General features: G+C 50.2%; 1 protein-coding gene across 3 annotated transcripts in view; it reads right to left on the bottom strand.

Moving 5' to 3' along the window:
- Positions 1–24,542, bottom strand: part of VPS8 (VPS8 subunit of CORVET complex) — a 2,529,257-nt gene that overhangs the window by 357,064 nt on the left and 2,147,651 nt on the right. For all 3 annotated transcript variants that reach the window (XM_069615741.1, XM_069615740.1, XM_069615739.1), the window contains exon 40: positions 20,502–20,584. In XM_069615741.1, coding sequence (XP_069471842.1) covers positions 20,502–20,584 — 83 coding nt within the window. The remainder of the gene's footprint in view (positions 1–20,501; positions 20,585–24,542) is intronic.

Below are 24,542 nucleotides of genomic sequence, written 5' to 3'. Positions count from 1 at the left end.
GGCCCCGGCGTGTTGCAACATTGTGCAGGACACATGCTGCCACTATGATCCTGCACACTACTGGGGGCACATTTAACAGCTGCCCGCCAGAACGGTCAAGGGAGCGAAAGCGTGACTTGAGCACTCCGAATGTGCGCTCCACTATGCCCCGGGTTGCAATATGGGCTGTGTTGTATCTTACTTCTGGAGGCGTGATGGGGTTCCGAATTGGCGTCATCATGTGGGTGCTCAGAGGGTAGGCACTGTCCCCTGGTGAGGAGGTGATGGGTATCATTAGTGGGGTAGGAACAAGTTACTTACCTGTAACTGTTGTTCTCCAGCATGGGTCTGGCATGGATTCACATGCTCATGAATATTCCCCGTCGTCAGGCTGGGAATCCTCGGTAAAGAAACAATCAGTATCAGTTTCATTTCTGATCTGTCTTTCGTAGTAGTAACCAATCACTGATCTCTGCGTCATACTGACCACAGCCAATGACTGCCCTCTACCTAAGCCCCGCCTCTGGCAGCCATCTTCAGATTTGGTAGCACGAGAAGAGGCAGTATGACCAAGTGAAGAGACGCAGAGGGGTAGGCGGGAGGGTTCGCATGTGAATCCATGCCAGACCCATGCTGGAGAACAACAGTTACAGGTAAGTAACTTGTTCCTTCTCCAGCATGGGGTCTGGCATGGATTCACATGCTCATGAATATAAGAATAAATAGCAGTACACACATGCACAACCACGGGGGGTGGCAAAAGGCTCAACATTAAGCAATACAACTCAACATTAAGCATCTCTTACCTCCTCACCAGGCTCAACTTAAGCGAACAGGTTGCGCAGCACTGCTTGGCCGACCCTGGACTCCTCCCTGGAATCCCGATCGACGCAGTAGAATCTCGTGAAGGTGTGCGTCGACCTCCACGTAGCAGCCCTGCAGATGTCCAGCAGGGGCACACCAGATTAGAACGCCGTAGTAGCAGCGATCGCTCTGGTCGAATGGGCTCTCGGACGTCACGTACGGTGCTTTGCAGGATAGGGCCTGGATCTCTCCCACTCGTCGTGCGGAGGTAATGGCCACCAGGAATGCAGTCTTCCACGACACAAACTTCATCGGTGCGGAGTGCATCGGGTCGAATGGGGGCCCCATGAGCCTGGTCAGCACCACGTTAAGTTCCCACGCCAGGGCCAGGGCCTTCACCGGCGGGAACGACCGGAACAGTCCTTTCATAAACTCTTTTACCAGTCGTGGGACCACAGGGACATCCGTCCTGTGGTTCTGGTATATCTGGAGATCGCCTCCAGATGAATCTTAATGGAGGCATGGGCTAGCCCAGCCTTTGCCAGCGATAGCAGGTACGGCAGTACTTGAGGGGCCGTAATCCGTAGGGGGTTGATCTTCTGTGCTCGGCACCAGATAGAGAACCTCTTCCACTTATGACCGTAGCATTTGAGAGTCGAGGACGCCCTGGCCTTTGCAAGAACCTCTCTGCAATCGGCCGGTATATCGTAGCCTCCAAACTCTAGCGCTGCAGGAGCCAAGCCTGCAGGTTCAGCGACGCCGGGTCCTGGTGGAAGATGGCGCCTCCTTCTCTGGAGAGAAGGTCCGCGTCCGCCGACAGCTTGATGGGAGGGGACGTTGACAAGTCCAGAAGGTCCGGGAACCAGATCTGCCTCGGCCACGCCAGTGCAACGAGGATCATCCTGCACCGAGACCTCTTGAGCTGGCTGATGAGTTGAAGCAGCAACGGCAACGGAGGGAACGCATACAGGTATAGGCCGTCCCAGGGGAACGAGAACGCATCGCCCATGCTTCTCGGCTGGGGAAGCCTGCTGGCGAACCTCTGGAACTTCCAGTTCGTCGCTGTTGCGAACAGGTCGATTTGGGGTTTGCCCCATCGTCGGAAGAGTTGATCCACCTGATCCTGGCGCAGTTCCCACTCGTGACACGCGCGCAGCTCCCTGCTGAGCGAGTCGGCGATGGTGTTGCTTTCTCCTGCCAGATGGATCGGATCTTCACGGACAACACCACGACAATGTTTTACATACGGAAGCAGGGAGGCACCAGATCCCCAGCCCTATCCAAGGAGGCACAGGATCTGTGGCACTGGGCGGCCGCCCAGGCACCTCACTGTATCGAGCTTCGCTCCCAGAAACAGGGCCACCTGCGACGGCACCAGGTGGGACTTCGGGTAGTTTATGGCGAATCCCAGGTCTGTGAGTAGCTGGACGGTCCTCGCAGTGTGTTTGACGGCGAGTTCCCTCGTCCTTGAGCGGATGAGCCAGTCGTCCAGGTAGGGGTAGACGTGAATCCCCTGCAGGCGCAGCCGCGCCGCCACTGGTGCTAGGCACTTGGTAAAGACCCTGGGGGCCGACTTCAATCCGAACGGCAGTGCTCTGAATTGGTAGTGGCGTCCCTGGACGACGAACCTGAGGAACTTTCGGTGACTTTTGAGGATGGGAACGTGGAAGTATGCATCCTCCAGGTCCAACGACGATAGAAAGTCGCCTTCCTCCAGCTGTCCCAGTACGTGCTGGAGGGTGACCATCCTGAACTTTTGTGATCTGATGTATTTGTTCAAACGACGAAGGTCCAGGATGGGGCGCCAGACGAGGAAGTACCTTGAGTACACCCCGGAGCCCCGGAGCCTCTTCGGGACAAGCTCGATGGCGCCTTTCCTGAGCATCGCCCGTACTTCCAACAGCAGTTGCGGGACGTGATTTTCCTTCCTGGCCACAGGTGGAACGTGAGGGCACTTCTTCAGGAATTCGATAGAGTCTCCTTTTGCCAGGGTATCCAGCACCCAACGGTCGGTGGAGATGGACTTCCACATGCCGATGAAATTCGTCAGCCGGCCTCCCACCGGGGTGCTTCGGTGGGGGCCCGAGACCACGGCCGGTTCAGTCCTGCTTGGAGGTGGTGGCCTTGCAGCCCTGGCCACCTTGCCGACGGCGGCGAGGCGCTCCCTGCTTGCCGCAACCCCTGTAGGCCTCCTGAGACGAGGAGCGTGCTGCCTGGCAGTAGGACGACGAGCCACCGCTGGATCTCTTGGAGGCACCCTGTCTGCCTCCGGAGCTCCAAAAGGGCCGTCGTTGCTGAAGGGCTCCTAGGGCGCGGGCCGTCTCCGTGTCCATTTTTATGGCTTGGAGGGATTCGTCCACCGCCTTCCCGAACAAGTTGCTGCCGTCAAACGGCATGTCCAACACCCTGGTCTGGACGTCCTGACGGAAGTCGGTCGCCCGGAGCCAACCCCGTCGTCGTAGGCAAACACCGTTGCCCAGCTGGCGGAACCCGGTATCGGCAATATCGGTGGCCACCGTTATGGCGTGGTCCGATGCCACCTCGCCCTCTTGCAGTATTTCCAGGGCCTCAGACCTCTTGTCGTCCGGCAGGAAGTCCTATATGGGGGCCAGCTTAAACAAGAGCTCCCTGTCGTAACGGGCCACGATCGCCAGGGTGCGTTGGCCGCTTTGATCGACGTCGCCGCCGACGATATGACCCGCCGCCCCATGGCGTCCAACTTCTTTCCCTCGCCGTCCAGAGGGGGAATTCGACGTCGAGGCTCCTGACCCCGCCGCTTTCTTCTTCGCCGCCGCCGAGACGACCGAGTCTGGCGTTGGCTGGGCCCAGAGGCACAGGGGAGCGGTTTCGGGGACACGGTACTTCTTCTCGTACCGGTCCCGTTTGGCTGGTGACGTGGAGGGGTTTTTGAGAACCGACAGGCCCTCCTCCCAGATGTCATCGATTAGAGGCACCGCGATAACAGTCTTCCTCTTGGCCTCCCGGCGCTGATAGAGGAAACCTTCCTTTTTCTGCTCCTCCGGGCAGAGCTGGAACAATTTGGACGCCCTGGCGATCATGGCGTGGAATGAGCCAATCTCGTCGGGCGGCGAGGCCCGTGCGACGGGAGACCCGTTCCGTCGTCGTCGCCCTCAGAATCCATCGTCGAGCCCAACGCACCGTCATCTCCCGACTCGTGGGAGGATGAGGAGGGAACTGTAGGCCTTGCGGGGGCGAGCGGAGGAGAGGGTTGGGTCCTCCGTCGTTTGTTCTGAGGACTTCCCGATGGGCCAGGTTGCGGGTCCTCCGGCCTGGGCCGTGAGAATCTCGTCCTTATCTCAGAGCATAAGGACTGGATTGCAGACAAAATGGCTGCCGAGCCATCCTGAGGCCTAGGTTCCGGCCGCGCCGGAAGGGAAGGCTGCTCTTCCTCGCCATCGTCGTCTTCCTTGGTTATCTCCCGAGGATCTTCCTTATGGGATCGAACCTTCTCGAATTGAACTTTGAGGTTCCTCACGGCCTCGGTCAGTTCCTCCTCCGAGGCTGACTTCGAGCTCGAGGAGGCTACCGTGCCCCCCCTCGCTTCTTCCACCATGGCGGCCACGACGATGGGCTGAAAAGAGGATTCCGTCCTTGGCGGCAGGGAAACTCTAGTCCCGGAGGCAGTCTCCGCTGGCGGGGTCTCTGCCGGCTTGGCCAGAGTCGCCGCGATCGCTTCGATAGAGGCCTTTGCCTGCTGGGTAGGGGCCTTCACCACCTTAGGTGCGTTCCGGGCCTTCTCCTTCGGGGGAGGGGCAACACCTCGCTCCCCCTCTTCCGAGATCAGACGGGGCTTCTCCCGAAGCTTACCCGGGGTCTCGGACTTCCTCTTCCCCGAACCGGAGCGCTGGCTCGTGGTTGACGGTGCCGGGGAAGGTGAGCCCTGCCTGGCGACCGAAGAGCCCGACCTTTCGGCTCTCCCAGAGCCAGTGGACTCGCGGCGCTTGGCCTGGTGTTGGGCCCCCGTCGCCGGGGCGCCCGCACAGGACTTAGAAGCCCGCTCGGACCCTTTCTTCTTCTTCTCACCCGTTGAGCCCTTCTCCAACCAGCTGGCGAGACGGGATCGACGGTCCCTCATGGTCCGCTCCGACAAGTTCTTGCAGAACTGGCAGTCCTTCTCTACATGAGTCTTGTCCCCATGAAGACAGTAGAGGCATCGCAAATGTTTGTCTTCCTTAAACACATTCTGCAGCCCGCATCCAGGGCAGCTGCGAAACAGTTTGGGTCCGGGCGACGAACTCGCATCCTGGGCCATCTCGAAGTAGGCCGCAAATCTTCTGGAATCCTCCAAGAAGTTGATTCGACGAAATCTTCACCCTTGAGGGGCGTAGGAAAATCCCACAACGGGTAGCCGTTAACGGGAGTAGAAACGGTGGAGCTTGAGGCTCGATTAACCGATAAAATGTGAAAATTCACCTGAAAAAGCGTGAAACACGCAGTAAAAGCTCGAGAGCTAAGCACGAGGACTCCCAACACTTGAACGTGCGGTAAAAATCTGAAGATGGCTGCCAGAGGCGGGGCTTAGGTAGAGGGCAGTCATTGGCTGTGGTCAGTATGACGCAGAGATCAGTGATTGGTTACTACTACGAAAGACAGATCAGAAACAAAACTGATACTGATTTTTTCTTTACCGAGGATTCCCAGCCTGACGACGGGGAATATTCATGAGCATGTGAATCCATGCCAGACCCCATGATGGAGAAGTGACATAACTCTGCATCTGACATGCATGCATGTGCAGTGGCATTCATACTCACCAAGCAGCCATGTATCGCCATGCCGCCCAGCTTCTAGGTCCCGGCTTAGGGTAGACATTCAGTAAATGAAGCTGTCGTGGGTGGACCCTGGATAGTTGGCATATACTGAGGTGATGATTCCCTTGGCATTACATACTACCTGCACGTTGATGGAATGCCAGTGCTTGCGGTTCCTATAGATGTGCTCAGATGCCCTGGGGGGACGTAGTGGCACATGGGTGCAGTCAATGGCACCTAGCACTTTTGGGAATTGTGCCACACCGTAGAAATCGAGGGTGGCAGCCTGCCTTTCTGCAGGTGTCCTGGGCAGGTCTTAGTTACTTACCTGTAACTGTATTTCTCCAGCATTGGTATCTTTCATAGATTCACATGCTTGAATATTCCCCGTCGTCAGACTGGGAATCCTCGGTGATAAATTAAATAATAATAATAATTTTTTTTAAATATATATATATATACACTGCCACCTAGCAGTGCATGTACATAGCCCATTATAGCCTATGAGCCACTTTATTATGTAGTCCCTCCACCTCACTTTGGTCCTTTATGGCCCCAGCCAATGAGGTGGCAGGGCTTAAGCTCCGCCCCCGGCAGCCATCTTCAGATTTTGAACCGTAGAGATTACAGTATGATGGATGCCGAGCATAGGAGCAGCCTCTCAGGGGAGGCGGGCGGGCGCATGTGAATCTATGAAAGATACCAATGCTGGAGAAATACAGTTACAGGTAAGTAACTAAGACTTCTCCAGCATTGGATCTTTCATAGATTCAGATGCTTGAATAGAATACCAAGCAGTTAAAACATGCCACCATTATAAACAGATATGCATAATTACAGAAAAACATATTTCTGATCAAACCTTTACCATGCAGCAACACAACGGTTACATACTTCGGGAAAGGTGGGAAAGGAGGCTGGTCCTACCTTATACAAAGAGATGGCGGAGCATTGCCTGTCCAACTGCAGTTTCTTTGTTGGTATCTTCAGTCAGGCAGTAGTGTTTCGCGAAAGTATGCAGAGTGCTCCACGTGGCAGCTCTTCATATGTCTTTCAAAGCCACCCCTGCGTGGAATGCTGTTGACGCCGCCCTTCCTCTGGTGGAGTGTGCAGACGGCGGTCTAGTTAAAGGGTCGCCTTTCAACTGATGACAGTGGGTGATGCAGGACGATACCCAGCGTGCCAGGCTTTGTTTGGATATATGTTGGCCCTTGGTACGGCCAGAGAAGGAAATGAAAAGCCGGTTTGAGGAGCGGAACTCCTTGGTCCTTTGCAAGTAAAACTTCAACACCCTAGAAACGTCTAGAGAGTGTAATGTCCTTTCCGCTTCCGAAGTGTGATTCTGGAAGAAGGTTGGTAAAACAATGCGCTCAGTGAAGGACATCTCCGAAAGTACCTTGGGGAGGAACTTCGGGTGAGGCCTTAAGATGACGCGGTCCTTCTGGAACAAGGTAAACAGAGGTTCCGAAGACAAAGCTTGCAACTCACTGATCCTTCTGGCCGATGTGATGGCTACCAGGAAGGATGTCTTCCAGGACAAGAATTTCATATTGCATCTATGTATGGGCTCGAAGGGAGGTTGCATGAGGGCTGTTAAGACGGTGTTGAAGCTCCAGTCCGGAACTGGTGTAGGCGGATAAGTACGCATCAGTCCTTTCAGGAAGATCTTGATCGCTGGTAAGGAGAGTAAGGCTTGCGTCTCCGCGGTTACTGTGTAGGCCGCTATGGCTGATAGATGGACCTTGATAGAGGACAGTGAGAGCCCTGATTTAGCCAGGTGCAACAAGTAAGGCAGAATTTGATCAACCGAGGCCGTGAGGGGATCGATCGCAGAGGTCTCGCACCATTTGGAAAACCTGGTCCATTTTCTGGTGTAGGTGAGTTGCGTGGACGGGGCTCTAGCGGCCCTGATGATATCCCAGTATTCTGATGGTAACTTTAGGTGCATCAGTTTACGCTGCTCAGGAACCATGCTTTGAGGGACAGGCTCCTCGGGTCGTGGTGGAGGACCTTGCGGTTCTTTTGTGTCAGTAGATATTGATGTGATTTGAGACGAATCGGGGTTTTGCAGGATAGATGTCTCAGCGTCGGGTACCAGACTTGCCGTGCCCAATCGGGTGCAATAAGAATCAAGGAACAATCCTGTTCTTTCACCCTACGAAGTACCCTCGACATGAGGGGAATGGGTGGGAAGGCGTAGAGGAACTTCCCCGACCAATCCACTGAGAACGCGTCTCCCAGCGATTGGTGCTCGGGGTATCTTGACGCAAATATCTTGCAATTTTTGTTGTTCCTGGTGGCAAAAAGGTCGATCTGCGGATGGCCCCATAAGGCAAATATCCGTCGGGTTTCTCTGTCGTCCAACTCCCACTCGTGTGACGCTGTGTATTCTCTGCTTAATCTGTCCGCTAGGACATTGTCCACTCCTGGAAGGTGCTCTGCCCTGATCTGTATCCCGTAGCGCAAGGCCCATGCCCATTGCTGTTGGGCTTCTTGCGACAGAATCTGAGACCTCGTGCCTCCCTGCTTGTTTGTATAGTGCATGGAGGTCGTGTTGTCTGTCTGGACTGTAAGAACTTGACCAGCTATAACCGGTAGGAAGGCTTTCAGCGCCTACCTTACGGCCCTGAGCGCCAACACGTTGATGTGGAGCTGGGACTCTTGTGCCGACCAAGATCCCTTGGTTTGGAGGTCCGCAAGATGAGCGCCCCAGCCTGATAAGGAAGCGTCCGTCCGCAGCAGGAGGGTCGATGTCGGTGCTTGAAACGGCATTCCCTGTAGAAGATTCCTCGGAGCGTTCCACCATCGAAGGGCCTTGTGCAACGTCGATGGAATCTGGACAATGTCTTCCCAGCATCCGAAAGCTTGTTTCCATTGGTGGTCCAGAGCTTCCTGAACCGGCCTCATGCGAAGCCTGCAGTTCGGTATGAGGAATATGCATGATGACATCATGCCCAAAAGGGATTTGTAAAAGCGTACAGATGTTGTCTCTTTCTGTAGGAAGTTCGAAGTTAAGCGTAGAATCGCTGCTATTCTCTCTGTGGATGGTCTCACTCTGGGAATGCTGGAGTCGAGCTTGGCTCCCAGGAAGAGAGCTAGCTTGCTGGGAACGAGGCAGGACTTCGTCTGGTTGATGGAGAAACCTAACTCTTTTAGGAGGTTGACCGTCCTCGACACTGCCGAACGAGCCTTTGCAGCTGAACTTGCCTTTATCAGCCAATCGTCCAGGTATGGAAAAACGTCCGTTCCTGCTCTCCTGAGACTTGCCGCTACCGGTGCCAGGCATTTCGTGAAAACTCTTGGCGCCGATTTTAGACCGAACGGAAGCACTTGAAACTGAAAGTGGAGCCCTCCCACTGTGAACCTGAGGAACTGCCTGTGTGCTGGATGGATCGGAATGTTTAAGTATGCATCCTCCAAGTCTAAAGTGGCCAAGAAGTCGTGCTTGTTTAACCAAGGTAGCACCCCTTGTAGAGCTACCATCTTGAAAGTTATGCGCTTGATGAACTTGTTGAGAGCCCTCAGGTCCAAGATGGGCCTCCATTGACCGTTTTTCTTTCTGACGAGGAAGAATCGGGAGTAGAAACCTTTTCCCCTCTGAGAATAGGGTACTGGTTCTACTGCTGCCTTCTGGAGCAGTTTTTTCACTTCGGACATGACCTGTCTTAGCATATGCACTCTGCGGGGAGTTGGAGGCAGGGAAGGAGGTTGGTCCAGAAATTCCAAGGTGTGACCCTTTCGGATCACCTGTAACACCCATTTGTCCGATGTAATTGACCGCCAGCGCTGGAAAAACTGGCTCACCCTTCCCCCCACCGGGGCGTGGCGAAGGGGGGGGGGGGGATTGGTCGTCAGTTCTGCTTGCCTTGCGACTTCCCTTGGGCGGAGCCACGTCTGCCTCTATGGGCGTATCTGTTGGATGACTGATATTTATTGTCTTGGTACGTGCTGCCTTGTGCTTTTTGACCATAGGAGGAACGACTGCATCCCCTGAACTTGGAAGATGAACCTCTAAAGGGACGAAAAGACTGATGGTCCTTACTTTTGTCCTTTAAAGAACTGATGGCTCTGGCTGTGTCAGTGTCTGTCTTGATTGCCTTCAAATGGTCGTCTATCTTTTTCCCAAAGAGATCTTGGCCGTCAAATGGCATGTCTAGTATCTGCGCCTGAACTTCAGGTCTAAAGTTAGTAGCCTTCATCCAGGCCTGCCTTCTGAGCACTGTGCCGTGCGCCATCTGCCTGAAGCCTGATTCGGCCACATCAACTGCTGCGTCGATCATGTGATCCGATGTTGCTTCACCATCCGCGATTATGGATTTTGCCTCCTCCTGGAGCTCCGGTGGTAATTGTTTCGCCAAGTTAGACATGCGGAGCCAAAGCTCGCGATCGAATCTTGCGGTCATGGCCAGTGCATTACCCGCTCTGATTGTAAGTGATGCAGAAGATGATTCTTTCCTGCCCATGGCTTCCAATTTACGTCCGTCCTTATCCGGTGGTGCCGACAACGGTGAGGAGGGGTTGGCGAGTTTCTTTCTGGCCGCCACTGTAATAACTGAGTCCGGTTTCGTATGACCCCTTAAACACAGCGGTGCCGAATCCGGAGCTTTATATTTCTTTTCTGGCCTGGACACCAACGCCGGTGTCGATAAGGGCGTAGATAGGATCTTGGATCCGGAATCCCAGATGGTATCGAGGAGGGGAATTGTGGTCACTGTCCTCCTTCGTTTGTCCCTGTGCTCATAGAGCACTGATTGCCTTTCCTCCGAAGAAACCTGAATTTTAAACAGTTCTGCGGCTTTACCTATTATGGTGTGGAAAGAGACGAGATCATCCGGTGGTGAGGCCTTGCCCGGCGAGTCTCTCCTCTTGGGCTTCTTGACGACGTAGTCATCCCAATCACTGGGTGCGTCTGGCTCCTGAGTTATTTCTCCTTCTTCTGGTTCCGAAAATTCACCAAAAGGATCCTCCTGCCAGTCTGATACCGAGATGGTGGACGGTACCATGGTGGGATCTACGTCCGGAGATCGCGGTCTGTGCGATGACTGTGGTGACGGGACTCTTGTAGGTGAAGCACTGTGGGTGCTGCTCCTCGGTCTTCGAGCAGGTGATCTCATCCGTTTTTGCGGTCTACTCCTGTAAGGAGAGCAACCCGATGTGCCTGGAATCGGGGATGACTCTCTAGGAATGGGATTAATCGGAATTTGCTTCTCCCTTTGCCGTTTGTAAAATTCTTCTACAATCCTCTGCACGGATAACATGAGCACCGGGTCATGAGGATATTCGGATTCTCCCGTGGACGGGTGCCAAGGAGGGCTGTATTGTTTCGGTAAGGGACCGATGGACTCTTCCACCACTTCCGCATCAGAGAATTCTTCCTGAAGAATTATATCCGGAAGTTCTGCCATGTGCCCCAAAGGTGAAAATTGCTGCACCAGAGGTTCAGTTACAGTATTCTTCTCAATGATATTGCTTGTAATGACAGGAGCTTCAAGAGTGAGAGACAGTAATTCCTCTGTAACTGCCGAAATTTGCGGTGCCTCTGAAGGCGTTATGGATGATGTTATCCTCGTCGACGACTGAGATTTTCCCGTCGACGAGGGTTTCGCCGCCGACTGAGATTTTCCCGTCGACGACTGAGATTGTCCCGTCGACGAAAGCTTCGCTGTCGACTGAGATTTTCCCGTCGACGAGGGCTTCGTTGACGAACGTGGAGTGTGTTCCGTGGACGACTGCGTCATGGATGAATGCTTCGTGGACGAGTGGTGTTTCTTGCTCGTCGACGATTGCTTTGCGGTCGACATGTCCGATGACGATGATCTAACTGTCGATGATGTCTTAAGCGTCGTCATCGTCGATGCTGGTTTCGTCGACGGTATGGCCGATGACGGGCCTTTACCTTTCCCTTCATTCGTGGGCGGTTTACCCGCCGACGACTGCCCCCCCCCCCGTTTTTTGCAAACTCCTCCTTACCTCTGGAGGCAGATTTTGCTGACTTTTTCTGGCTTGATAGGTCAACTGGAGGCAGAAAGGGTATTAATTCCAGCTTCCTCTTTTTGGATTTGGGAGAGGAACTCCTTTCCACTGAAGAGGCCCTTCTCTTTGAAGTTTGCCTCTCAGATGGAGTGCTGGATTGGACAGGAGCTGTTCTGACAGACTCTTCGTCCGAAGATTGATCCCTGGATTCTAGGTATGAAAGGAGTCTTCTATGCCTGTCATGAAGGGTCTTGGTGGAAAAAGTTTTACAAATCTCGCATTTTTTAATGTCATGTGGGTACAGACAATAAATGCAATGCTCGTGGGGGTCCTTGTAGTAAACCAATTTCTTCTTGAACCTCGTGCATTCCCTGAACAGGGAAGGCTTCCTGACAGCCTGAGGTGCCTCCATTTCTGAAGAGAAGTTCAGTCGACGATTTTGAGAGGAAAACAACAAGTTTTGCCACCAAGGTTAATTGGAAAGAAAGCCCCTAAGAAGGGGAACAAGATGGAATATATTTTACAAATATATTCCACACAAAAGTAGAAAGAATTTGAAAAAGCTCAGAGAGCTTGAGGATTCCCTGTGTCTGATAGACTGCGGTGAAAAATCTGAAGATGGCTGCCGGGGGAGGAGCTTAAGCCCTGCCACCTCATTGGCTGGGGCCATAAAGGACCAAAGTGAGGTGGAGGGACTACATAATAAAGTGGCTCATAGGCTATAATGGGCTATGTACATGCACTGCTAGGTGGCAGTGTATATATATATATATTTAAAAAAATGTTTTTATTATATTATTATTATTATTATTTAATTTATCACCGAGGATTCCCAGTCTGACGACGGGGAATATTCAAGCATCTGAATCTATGAAAGATCCAATGCTGGAGAAGTATATGTGCCTACAGACTGATGGGCGTGCAGTGATGATGTTCAAGACCTGGTGTAGGCAGCGTGACTGCGTGGCCTGTGACACCCCACCCACTATGGCACTTGTCCGCTGAAATGATCCTGTGGCCAAGAAGTGCAGTACATTGAGGACCTTCTCCAGGGGGCTGAGTGCTTGGGAGCACAGGGTGGGTGATGTGAGGTCATCCTCCTACTCACTGACCAGGTCCAGTATTATGTGTGGTAGAAACCTGTACCTCCCATACACCTGGTCATCAGGCATCCCAAAAAGTCTGGTTCTGGGAGTGAAAATTCTGGCCCTCACTATCCTCCTCCTCCTCCTTTGGTAACCCACGGCCACCGCTGCTAGGAACGGTATATTCATCCTGGCATCTGAGCTTGTTTGTTGTTTGCGCGCACTTTTATGCTGCGCGGGTCGACGTACGCCTGCTTCCTGCTGGCGTACGTGTTTCAGGATTGGACCATTTATTTTTTGGCGCGTCGTAGGCGAACGTGTGAATCTTCCCGCCCACCCCAGGAATACACGTAGTACGCTCTCCCAGGCCCAGTCGCGAGTAAATATTCCCGCCCACCCCTGGAATACACGTACCCCACTTTCACAGGCCCAGTCGCGTGTGGAACTTCCCGTGCACCCCGAAGTACACGTACCCAGGCCAATCGAGTGTGGAACTTCCCGCGCACCCCGAAGTACACGTACCCAGGCCAAGCGCGTGTGGAACTTCCCGCGCACCCCGTAGTACACGTACCCAGGCCAATCGCGTGTGGAACTTCCCGCGCACCCCGAAGTACACGTACCCAGGCCAAGCGCGTGTGGAACTTCCCCCGCACCCCGTAGTACACGTACCCAGGCCAATCGCGTGTGGAACTTCCCGCGCATCCCGAAGTACATGTACCCAGGCCAATCGCGTGTGGAGCTTCCCGCGCACCCCGAAGTACACGTACCCAGGCCAATCGCGTGTGGAACTTCCCACGCACCCCGTAGTACACGTGCCCAGGCCAATCGCGTGTGGAACTTCCCGCACACCCCGAAGTACACGTACCCAGGCCAATCGCGTGTGGAACTTCCCGCGCACCCCGAAGTACACGTACCCAGGCAAATCGCATGGCTGGGGGGTGGGGGTGATAGGGGACATGAGTGGGGGCCTGGTGGAGGCTGCCCGTGGTGGCTGGGGGGTGGGGGTGCAGGGAGACATGAGTGGGGGCCTGGTGGAGGCTGCCCCTGCACTGCTGGGGGGTGGGGGTGGTGGGAGACATGGGTGGGGGCCTGGTGGAGGCTGCCCGTGGTGGCTGGGGGGTGGGGGTGCAGGGAGACATGAGTGGGGGCCTGGTGGAGGCTGCCCCTGCACTGCTGGGGGGTGGGGGTGGTGGGAGACATGGGTGGGGGCCTGGTGGAGGCTGCCCCTGGTGGCTGGGGGGTGGGGGTGCAGGGAGACATGAGTTGGACATGTTTGGGGGCCTGGTGGAGGGTGCCCCTGCACTGCTGGGGGGTGGGGGTGATGGGAGACACGTGTTGGTGATCAGTAGTGCAAGGTGACTTGTGGGTTGGCTGGTGGGCATGGCCATGGTGGATGGGTTGCCTGTGGGACATGAGCAGGGGTGCAGGGTAGTCCCCTGTGGTGTGGGCTGCCTGCAGGGGCCGTGGAGGGTGTAGAGGGAACACCTGGGAGGACCCACATGGCCAAATCACGTGTAGCATTCCACGGCACTGCCGAAATACACGTACCCTGCTGAAATCGCGTGTGAATCTTCCCACGCACCTCGGAATACACGTACCCAGGCCAATCGCGTGTGGAACTTCCCGCGCACCCCGAGGTACACGTACCCAGACCAATCGCTTGTGGAACTTACCGCGCACCCCGTAGTACACGTACCCAGGCTAATCGCGTGTGGAACTTCCCGCGCACCCCTTAGTACACGTACCCAGGACAATCGCGTGTGGAACTTCCCGCGCACCCCGTAGTACACGTACCCAGGCTAATCGCGTGTGGAACTTCCCGCGCACCCCTTAGTACACGTACCCAGGACAATCGCGTGTGGAACTTCCCGCGCACCCAGGATTTTCGCATTTGCACTGCGATTTTCGCACTTTTACTGCGATTCGCACGTTTTGGCACCTCTGCGCGGGAATTTTCGGCGCACATTATTTCCATGAATCGACCCCTGAGTATCTCAAAGTGACAATGCATATGAACCCCCATAATTCATAACACTGCATTCAATTACTGGGATGTAAAACCATGGTGTACAACAATGCACCATTACTGCTTCAAGAGAGTGTCCATCAACATGGCATGTTACATGCCAAGCATCCTCAAAGCACGGCGACTGACTGCTGTGAACTTTGCACTTGAAGGTGACTCCGGTTACCCCCAGCTCCCATGCTGATGACACCTGTGCGCCATCCACGTATGCCACAGGAGGTGGCCTACAATGAGGCACATGTCAGGACAGACTGTGCATAGAGCAGACATTTGGCATTCTGAACAGAACACTTTGGGGTGTCTCCACCTCAGGCGAAATGTACCCCCTATCACCTGATGAGGACATGCCTCCCATAGCAGTCAATGATCGGATGTCTACCGATGAAACGCTACCACAGTGAGCAGGCATGGACGTCTCGTGTGCCAAGAACAAACTGGCAAATATTTCTAGACACATTACATTTCACCTGCTTCTCACTTTTGTATAGAACCACGTTTCGAATATATCACCTTCACACAAAAATAATTTTCCATGCATTTGTTCAAGTGAATGTTTTATTGTGAACTGTGCAAAAATCCATCCCAAATACCTTCACCCATCCACCTCCTACATACCCACGCACCTCCCTTGTGCCCAGTGATGTTGAGATTATACAAGTCATTTTCGTCGCCTCTGTCCTTGCCAGACTGTTTGGGCAGTGTACGGGCCACACTGCGCAACGAGCGGCACTGTGGGCTCCCAGCCAATGACCTCTCTGTGGGGGTGACAGAGGTAGAAGGCTCAGACTCTGGGCCTTTGCGTTGTGAGAAGCATGCTGGCATGCATAGATTTGGCAAACACAGAAACGCCTTTGGTGAGCTCTCTGGTCCACAGCTGAGTTGGAAGCAGTCGCCCTTGATAATTGGGTCACTGCCGGCCCAAGGATTTGGCTATTCTCCTTGATGAGCCCTGCACAGAGTCCCCTGTGGCCTGCAGATGCTGCACCTGCATCTCCACAGTGTTCTCTATGTTCATCTGGCGGCACTCTGGGGTGTCCAGCCTCCTTCAGATGGCATCTATTCAATGCTGCGGCACAGTGTGTGAGCTATGGAGAGGGCCTGGCTGAAGCCGGAGGACCTGAACCAAGCATCACCTGCATCAGGTGTTCGACTGCCATCACTCCCTGAAACCAGTTTATCATGGCATGGCAATGTAAATGGCTGTCTGCCTCAGGTGACATGGGGAAGTCAGGTGGCAGATGGGTGGGTGCAGATGTTAAGCCATGTATGCCACTAGTGAGTTGTTGCTCCTCAGGGATCACCACAGTGGCCGGGTGTGGTGGTTGCAGCTGTTGGGGGTGATGCATCTGCAGCTGCATGTGGTGGGTCTCCATCAGGTGCTGTGCCAGATGCAATGCTGGTGGAGGGACCATTGGGCACACTTGTGGGAACTGTGCCTGTCTCACCATTTGGCATAGCTGCCTTGGTGCTGCTGTGCTCTGGCCCTGTCGCATCGCTCCTGCTTTTCCCTCCTACGTTTGCAATGGTTGGCCTGTGTGGGGGTGAGGTTGAAGTACTGCCACCAGTGGAGGTCCCTGGGAGTCGACTGTGAACCTGTTGGGTAGACAATGACAGGCAGTCAGTCATCACGCATACTTGTAAGTTGACTAGAAAGACACTCCTGCAACATGATGAATGGTCATCCTGCACACATTTTGTCTGATGGACAGGAACGTTGCAGGCCATTGAGAAAAGCTCATGCAAGGTAGCTGTTGGATTGGCAATATGGCTTGTAGATGTGGTGGCGCAGGGGGTAGACTTTGCCACTTGGACATTCACAGCACACATGGGTGCTTCTCAACATTGCATGGCCTTACATGCACATTTCCCTTACAGTGCATATGTATTTGCACAGGTGCATCCCACCTTCCCTTGCACAAGCATGTAGTAGAAGAGCCTTTACACACATTGGCATGTGGCTTCCCATTCCCCTGTCCATTGAGCCGATCTATGCTGGGGAAAACATGCAGGGGATGATCTTTTGGCCAGTGCATTCGCATGGGAGAGGGAACATTCATCTCACCAGCATAACCTTGGCTGCTTACTCCCACTTCTGCACTCCCAACGCCCTCTCTATTCATTCCATGTAGAGAATGGTGCTAGTTTTCTCCTCGCATGTGGTCAGGACCAGGTGCTCGACTGCTGCCTCCTGTTGCAGAATGCTCACGCCTGTGTTTAGCAATGAGGCTGCAGACCGCTTGCGGCAGTCCTCGCTGTTCCGTGGGACCATGCCACTGCCGCAACCTTGTCCATGATGCTGGACCAGATGGCAGCGTTCCTCTGGCCATAGGTTATCCTGTGTCTAGTGCCATTGAGCTCATCAGCATGCGTCACCACCTCATCGGCAAGCACTGGAAAGTTTACCCTCGCTGAACTTCACCTTGCACAGCCTCATGTCCGGCACCTTGCCTTTGCCCTTTTCCTGCGTCATGTTCCCTGGGACGCCGGTCTTCGGCCGGCAACAGGAAATGGGAGATTAAGGGTGCGTTGGATTTTTAAATATGGGCGCCGTCAGACTTCCCGTTCCCACAATGATTGTAATTCCGGCGGTGGAAGTCGCACTGAGTTGACTAGCTTTAATGGTAATTCGGCTGAGGCCGGGCGGATTTACTGTCCAAACTTGATTTACAGCGGTAATTCTGCCGGACGGAATAATTGCTACTGAGGAAATTGTGTGCACACTGCCTTCAACTTATGATGTAGCATTAATTCCGCTGGTCACCACAGCGGTAATGGTAATTCTGTCAGGCGGAATTACCGCCGTCATCACTGACCAACTCGTAATGAGGGAAACACAATAATGCATCCTAAAACTGGCGCAAAAATCAAGTTGAGGTTCCATGCTACCTGTTTGTCAGAGAACGTTGTCTATGCTATTAGATGCCCTTGTGGCATCTATTATGTAGGAGAAACAGCACGGGAAATAAGGATAAGAATAAATGAACATAAATCGTGCATCCGCAATAACAACATGACTTTGGCTTTGGCCAGACATTTTAAAGCAAAAGGACATTCTCTCGCACAATTGAGATATGCAGTATTGGAGGTGTTACCCACGAAAACATATGACAGAGATATGAAGAAATGGAGGGCACAGCAAGAAGCATTTTGGATTGATAAATTGGACGCTCTTGCTCCTGATGGAATTAACGAGGAGTTTGATTTGAGTTGCTTTCTATGAGAATGTTTTCATTTTTGAGATTCTATAAATATGTGTTAGAATTCTTTGAAAGTCCAGGCTAGCATATATATCCTACTCTCGCATTTTCATTCTTGATCTTATCACCTTTTTTCTTTTCTTTATTGTATTACATGCACGTGACAAGCGAGTAGTCATTTTTCTTCCTCTTTTTCCCGCTTTTATATATTGAAGACTCATCACTATATCAGTTTGGTCAAGTATAGTTTTTATTTTATGTAAGGAGATTTTTCCTGAATTTTGTAAGCTATATTTCAGAATCAGAACGTATTGATTTATGTGTTAATCCTAAATTAGATGATTTAGGTAGTGTTACTATGCACATTTGAATTTTCACTAATATTTACTCTAGATAGGTAGCGAACACACCACTCTAATATGGCCGCCATATTCGGTTGACTTAGCAAAGGTACTATTACCATGGGGACCCATGGTTACCTTTAAACAACATTAGATATTCAGTGAAACGCGCGTTTCTGAGTTTGATTTGAGTTGCTTTCTATGTGAATGTTTTCGTTTTTTGAGATGCTATAATTATGTGTTAGAATTCATTGAAAGTCCAGGCTAATATATATATCCTATTCTCGCATTTTCAATTTTTGATCTTACCACTTTTTTTCTTTATTGTATCACATGCACGTGACAAGCGAATAGTCATTTTTCTTCTTGTTTTCCTTTTCTTTCCTTTTTTCTGCGTTTGTATATTGAAGACTCATTACTATATCAGCTTGGTCAAGTATAGTTTTAATTTTATTTTATTTTATGTAAGGAGATTTTTCCTAAATTTTATAAACTATATTTCAGAATCAGAACGCATAGATTTAAGTGTTAATTCTAAGTTAGATGATTTAGGTAGTGTTATGATGCACATTCGAATTTCCACTAACATTCATTCTAGATAGGTAGCGAACATACCACTCTAACATGGCCGCCATATTTGGTTGACTTAGCAAAGGTATTATCACCATGGGGTTCCCATGGTAACCTTTAAACAACACTAGATATTTAGTGAGACGCGCGTTTCTGCGGTTTCACCGTGTATGGAGACGAGTTTGTATACAGCACTAGGTAAGCTTGTGCCTACAGCCGTAAGGATGATAACTAGAGTAGACCTAGAGTACCACCTAATGGATACATATATTTACAGATTGTTGTTTCGAGAATTGTTCGTGTCAGAGGAAATACTGCGATCTCTGCTAGCGAACGCGCAGCCATTTTTGGAGGCTTTATTTTGTTACAGGGAGACCAGGTCAGTGTAAATATCGGTTCCCTAGCATTATGTCTAAGTGATGTGACTCTGGGTAATGACTCAATGACATTTCTGTTTTCTCTCCATTGGTATGGTTATACGCTTAATTTCTCAACATTCCAATTTTCCGTACGTATATTTAATATTTTATCTGGTTTGTGCACTGATGGGCATGAAATGGTGGCACTTTTTATTGGTGATGCATATTTACGTTTCTTTTATACGTGGGATTAATGCTCTGGAAATGTGGTATTTATTGACTGCTATGTTTTGCACATTCGTGCATACTTGCCAACCAGGACTATGGACTTGATATTGCTTGTTTGATAATTCTTTTTGGTGTTCTCGTAACTTTAACTTGTGTGACTTATGATTATATACAGGCCCTGATGAAGGATCTAGTCCGAAATGCATTGGCCTATCCCAGAAAGCATTTGCATTAAGAAGAAATATTAATTGATGACATTTGTTTTTTTTTTGTTCGAATAAACAGTATATATATAATATAAGCATTTTGCATCAGATTGTGAGCACTAGTGAGATGGTTTTTTGACTCACTGAAAATAAGCCACTTTGCAGTGGACATAGGAGTGCAGCCCGCACCGCTGGCCTCACGGCCAAGGTCTTTGAACAACTCGTAATGAGGCCCATTGACCTTGGATTCAAATGTTAGTTTAGCAACTTTCCCCTCAGACTCGAGCAACTCAAAAAGAAAATATTTGGACTTGTGTACGATCTAGAAAACACACAGGATATACCCTTTCCACAATTAAAAACACGCACAACTTCTTCAAAATGCTTTTTACTTCATTAAAAACCTAAAAAGCAATACACGATTTTCCGGTCTGCTTCGCAGAATTCATTGTTAAACCAAAGAATAGGGACACTTTAGCCTTCAAAGCATTTAAAGTGGATTAGAGCTCTTGCAAGGAATTAAAGCTTTGCCTTTCATGCATCTGCAGACAAGATTCAGGCACTTAATGAGATACAACTCCTATCAACAACCCCTAGGAATACAACCAAAATCTTTCCCCTTATATTATTTTTGTACACATTCTTGGAAAAAAAGTCAACATCTTCTGCAAAAAGGTCTAACTGAAGAACATATGCATTAATCTCATTTTGTTTGGGACAAAAAACAATAATTTCAACATTCAGTCACTGAAAGAAAATAACAAGAGGATCTTACGTTCACACGATTATCAGCCAGTTCACTGCTATTATGAAAACTAAAATCAGTCACAATTTAACCATTTTATTAAGAAAAAGTTATTCCACTGCATTTCTATACCTTCAAAAACAAACTGTTCACAAAACAACTGATCACGAATACAAAAAACAACAAAAAAAAGTTTCTGGAGAGATTTCTACTTACTTGTAGGATTCTTTGTAAAATCGATGGTAGACTGATAAATGCTGCCATACTGTTCAGCACAAGCATCGTCAAGCACTTCAGAGCTAAAACATAAAAATATACAGCGTTTAGAATCACTCTGAACCGCAGCACAACTGAATGCTTAAATAAGCTTCTTTGCAGGAAATAGTGAGACAAGGCACTGATTTCCAAAGCCCTTATATTTGTCGAGAATGAGTATATTTAAATGTTGCCATAGTTACAGCAAGTAGACTTGGCAGCATAGTGTTAGTACGGCCACAGGAATTAACAGACGAGACCGGCTCAAAATATAGTTTAAAGTTTTGTATTGTCTCAATAACACAAAGGAATGCCTTTGGTTTCACGAGAAAAGAATACACCACAACTCCACTGTAGGATAATTTAAAGTTCACTTGTGGGTTATGGGTTGGAAGGCCAAGGGTGTGATCTCCACAGTCTTTCTTGTTAAAATGTCTACGTGGGGGTTTGCTTGGGAAGGTCCAGTATCCTTTACTCTCTCCTTCCCTAAAATGTACACACGGTCTGGATTCTACCAAGTTCCAGGTTATGGCATCAGCAGTTGATTTAAGTCCTTGCTTGGTCCCGGCGATGTCTCCCCTCGGGGTAGCTCGTAGTGAAATCAATGGTTCAGCAGTGTGTGTGGCTGGCTTTCAGGTCCACCCCAGGGTTCCTTCTCCAACTCACAGTTTCTCTGACAACTTAGCAGCTTTGTCACCATGGTCTCTGCTCTTCAGATCCAGGACTCGCACCTACCCCAGTCCCTTCCCTTATGACTTTGCTCCCACTGATGATCTCCTCCTCTGCCTACAACAAATCTCCTCCCATCAACTCTTTCCAACTCCCTGATATCAAGATGCCCCCTTGATCCTTTTCTAAGACTTGCAGCACCGGATGGCACACACTTTTCAGGAGATTTTCCTTCAGGCCCTGTCGTCAGAGTTCTCATGTTCATCTTTCTTACTCAGGTACTACTAGTGATTCCCTGAAGCTCACCAGACTCTCCATATGGTAGTTGTGATACAGTAGGTCAGGTCAGTAGGTCCGGTCTGATTCAAAGGAGGTCGAGCAGGGCGATTCACAGGTACAGTATACACTTTTTGGCAATACCAAATAAGAGAAGGTCACTACACTATAATTGTATATAAATATAATCATCGTATTAAGACACAGCACAGTGAAAAATAAAATACTAACAGATAAGTAAAACCTTGTCAAAGTCCTTCCTGAAAAACACAGCAGTAACAGGTATGTAAATGCTTCTGAATTCAGACAGGCAAGTTCACAAGAGACATAGGGGGAACACTATTGCGAAAAGGGCTGGTCATTGGCGGAAGAGAGTTACCTCAATGAGCAGTTCCTGGAATTCCGTTGGAGGTGGACCCTAAAAGAAATTGTGAAGATGAAGAAGAGGCCTTATTTATTATTTATTTGTATTATTTGTAAATCACCCCCTTCACTGGCAAGGGTATCATGGTGCTAACTGAGAAGGACGAGGCAGCAGGAAGCTAGAAAAATAAGCTAAAATAAAAAGGTTTCAGAATGTGACGAAATGGATGATGTTTCTGCATGGCACACAAGGCCAGTGGAAGGGAATTGCAGATCCGGGTTGTTGCCACAGAGAAGCAGCGGCCCCCGGTCCTGGAGCATTGAAAACGAGGAACCTGAATACAGAGTAGAGAGGCTGAACGGAGGCGACGAGATGGAACATAGGGATGGAATTTAGCCTGCAGATACTCTGGACCAGTGACAAAAAAGGCCTGGTGCACAATACATAATGCCTTGAATTCAATGAGCTTCACAAAGGGAAACCAGTATAATGAGGCATGGATAGGGGAAGCGGATGCCCAAAACGGAGCACCTAATGTCACTCTAGCTGCCCTGTTCTGCAGTGGAAAAGATAAAGAGGCTGAGACAGATCAAAGGAATTATAATAGTTAAGAGATCCAGAAACCGTGGAAGATACAACCACAGAGTGAAGATTCGCCGGTAGAAATGGAAGGACTTTGTGCAAAACATTAAGCTTAAAATAAACTGACTAACAGACAGAACTAACTTGTGGCTCCAGGGACAAATTAGAAGACAATTTCATTCCCAGGTTCTTCACTACCTGAACAGGCTTGGGCAGAGGGCCAAGAGCAGAAGGTCAAAAGTCTGAGTTCCAAAGAGAGGTGCTCAAAGGAGGGCCTACCACCAGGACTTCGGTTGAATTGCCATTAAGAAGAAGCCAGTTGTCACTCATCCAGGAATTAATTGAGAGAAGACAGTTGCGGCAGTGCAAAGCCATAGCCTGATACATGATAGCCAGGCGATCCAGTACCTGAGTGTCATTTGCATAAGGATAACATCAAAAGAGTGAATACGTTTAACCAAAGGCTGAATATAGATATTAAAGAGTAGAGGAGAAAGTTTTAAGTTACTTACCTGTAACTATTGTTCTCCAGCATAGGTCTGGCATGGATTCACATGCTCATGAATATTCCCCGTCATCAGGCTCAGCATCCGCAGTAAAAGAAAAAACAGTTTCACTTTCACTTTAAAACTGTATTCCTCCTCTAAACCAATCACTGTCCTCTGGGTCATAATGCCCCATCCAACGACAGTCCTCCCCCTAAGCTACACCCCTGGTGGCCATCTTCAGAGTTGGTAGGCATGTAAAGTGCATGTATGAACCAAGAAGAGCCACAGAGGGGAAGGAGGGAGGGTTCGCATGTGAATCCATGCCAGACCCATGCTGGAGAACACTAGTTACAGGTAAGTAACGTAAACCTTCTCCAGCGTGGGGTCTAGCATGGATTCACATGCTCATGAATAACGATTACACAGCAGTACATATACACAACCACAGGAGGTGGCAAGGCTCAACAGAAGCAATAAACACTCACCCTTGGAACATTCATCTAAAAAAAATAGGTTGCGTAGCACCGCTTGGCCTACTTGGGACTCCTGCCTGGAATCCCTGTCGATGCAGTAGAACCTCGCGAAGGTGTGCCTGGACCTCCACGTAGCAGCCTTGCAGGTGTCATGGAGGGGCACACCAGAGAGAAACGCAGTCGTTGCTGCGATGGCTCTGGTGGAGCAAGCTCTTGGCCAACCTGGAAGCGGCCTGCTAACCAGTCGATGACAGTGCATGATGCAGCCGGAGAGCCACCTGTAGATGGAAGCCTTTGATGAGGCCTTTCTGTGATTTGCAGGTCCAAAGTTGATGAACAACTGAGAAGTCGTCAGAAAATTCTTCATACATGTCATGTAGAACTTCAAGGCACGAGCAACGTCCAGCGAATGCAAGGCCCTTTCCGCTGATGACGAAGGATTCGGGAAGACAGGTAACACCAAAGGTTCATTGAGGTGGAATTCTGGCGATACCTTTGGCATAAAGGTGGTGTGTGTACGCAGTACCACCCTTGAAGAGTGGAAAGTCAAGTAAGGCTGCTTGCAAGACAGGGCCTCGATCTCCGCGACCTGCCTAACCAAGGTGATAGCCACGAGGAAGGCCATCTTCCCATGAGAGAAACTTGGGCGTGACTTGATGCATAGGCTAAAAAGGAGCTTCCATGAGCTTAGGTAGTACTACATTGACCTCCTAAGCCGGGGTATGTGCCTTCACTGGTGGAAAAGTGTTGAAGAGCACAACATAAATCACAAGTACTGTAATTCTTGCGCTCCAATATTGGGTTTATTCTCTTACTCTTTTACGTATTATCCCCCAACACGTGTTTCCCCATTGGTCACAATGGTTCTTCAGGAGGGTTATTGTATCAAAACCGTTTTGTTCTGTAAAATAATGGAACAAGAAACATAATTGCGTTTTAGCAATGCGCCTATGTTGTACTCTCAAAAACAAGACCAAATGCATTTCAAATTTGTGCAAAGTGTGATATTTGGTTATAAAGACTTACTTTAAAGGCATGGTCTAGTAAAAATGTTTATTGTCCCTACGGGTCGGCCATGTTTTTTTAAGCCTAAGTGGCTCGATTTTAGAAAACTTTCCTATGGACCTTACCCAAGTTTTCGTCCATTAAA

This window comes from Ambystoma mexicanum, chromosome 9 (assembly GCF_040938575.1).
Source record: "Ambystoma mexicanum isolate Mex_15411 chromosome 9, UKY_AmexF1_1, whole genome shotgun sequence".
NCBI classification, from domain to species: domain Eukaryota; kingdom Metazoa; phylum Chordata; class Amphibia; order Caudata; family Ambystomatidae; genus Ambystoma; species Ambystoma mexicanum.
The sequence above is the reverse complement of the archived record's forward strand: the minus strand, read 5'-3'. Positions and strand labels throughout refer to the sequence as shown.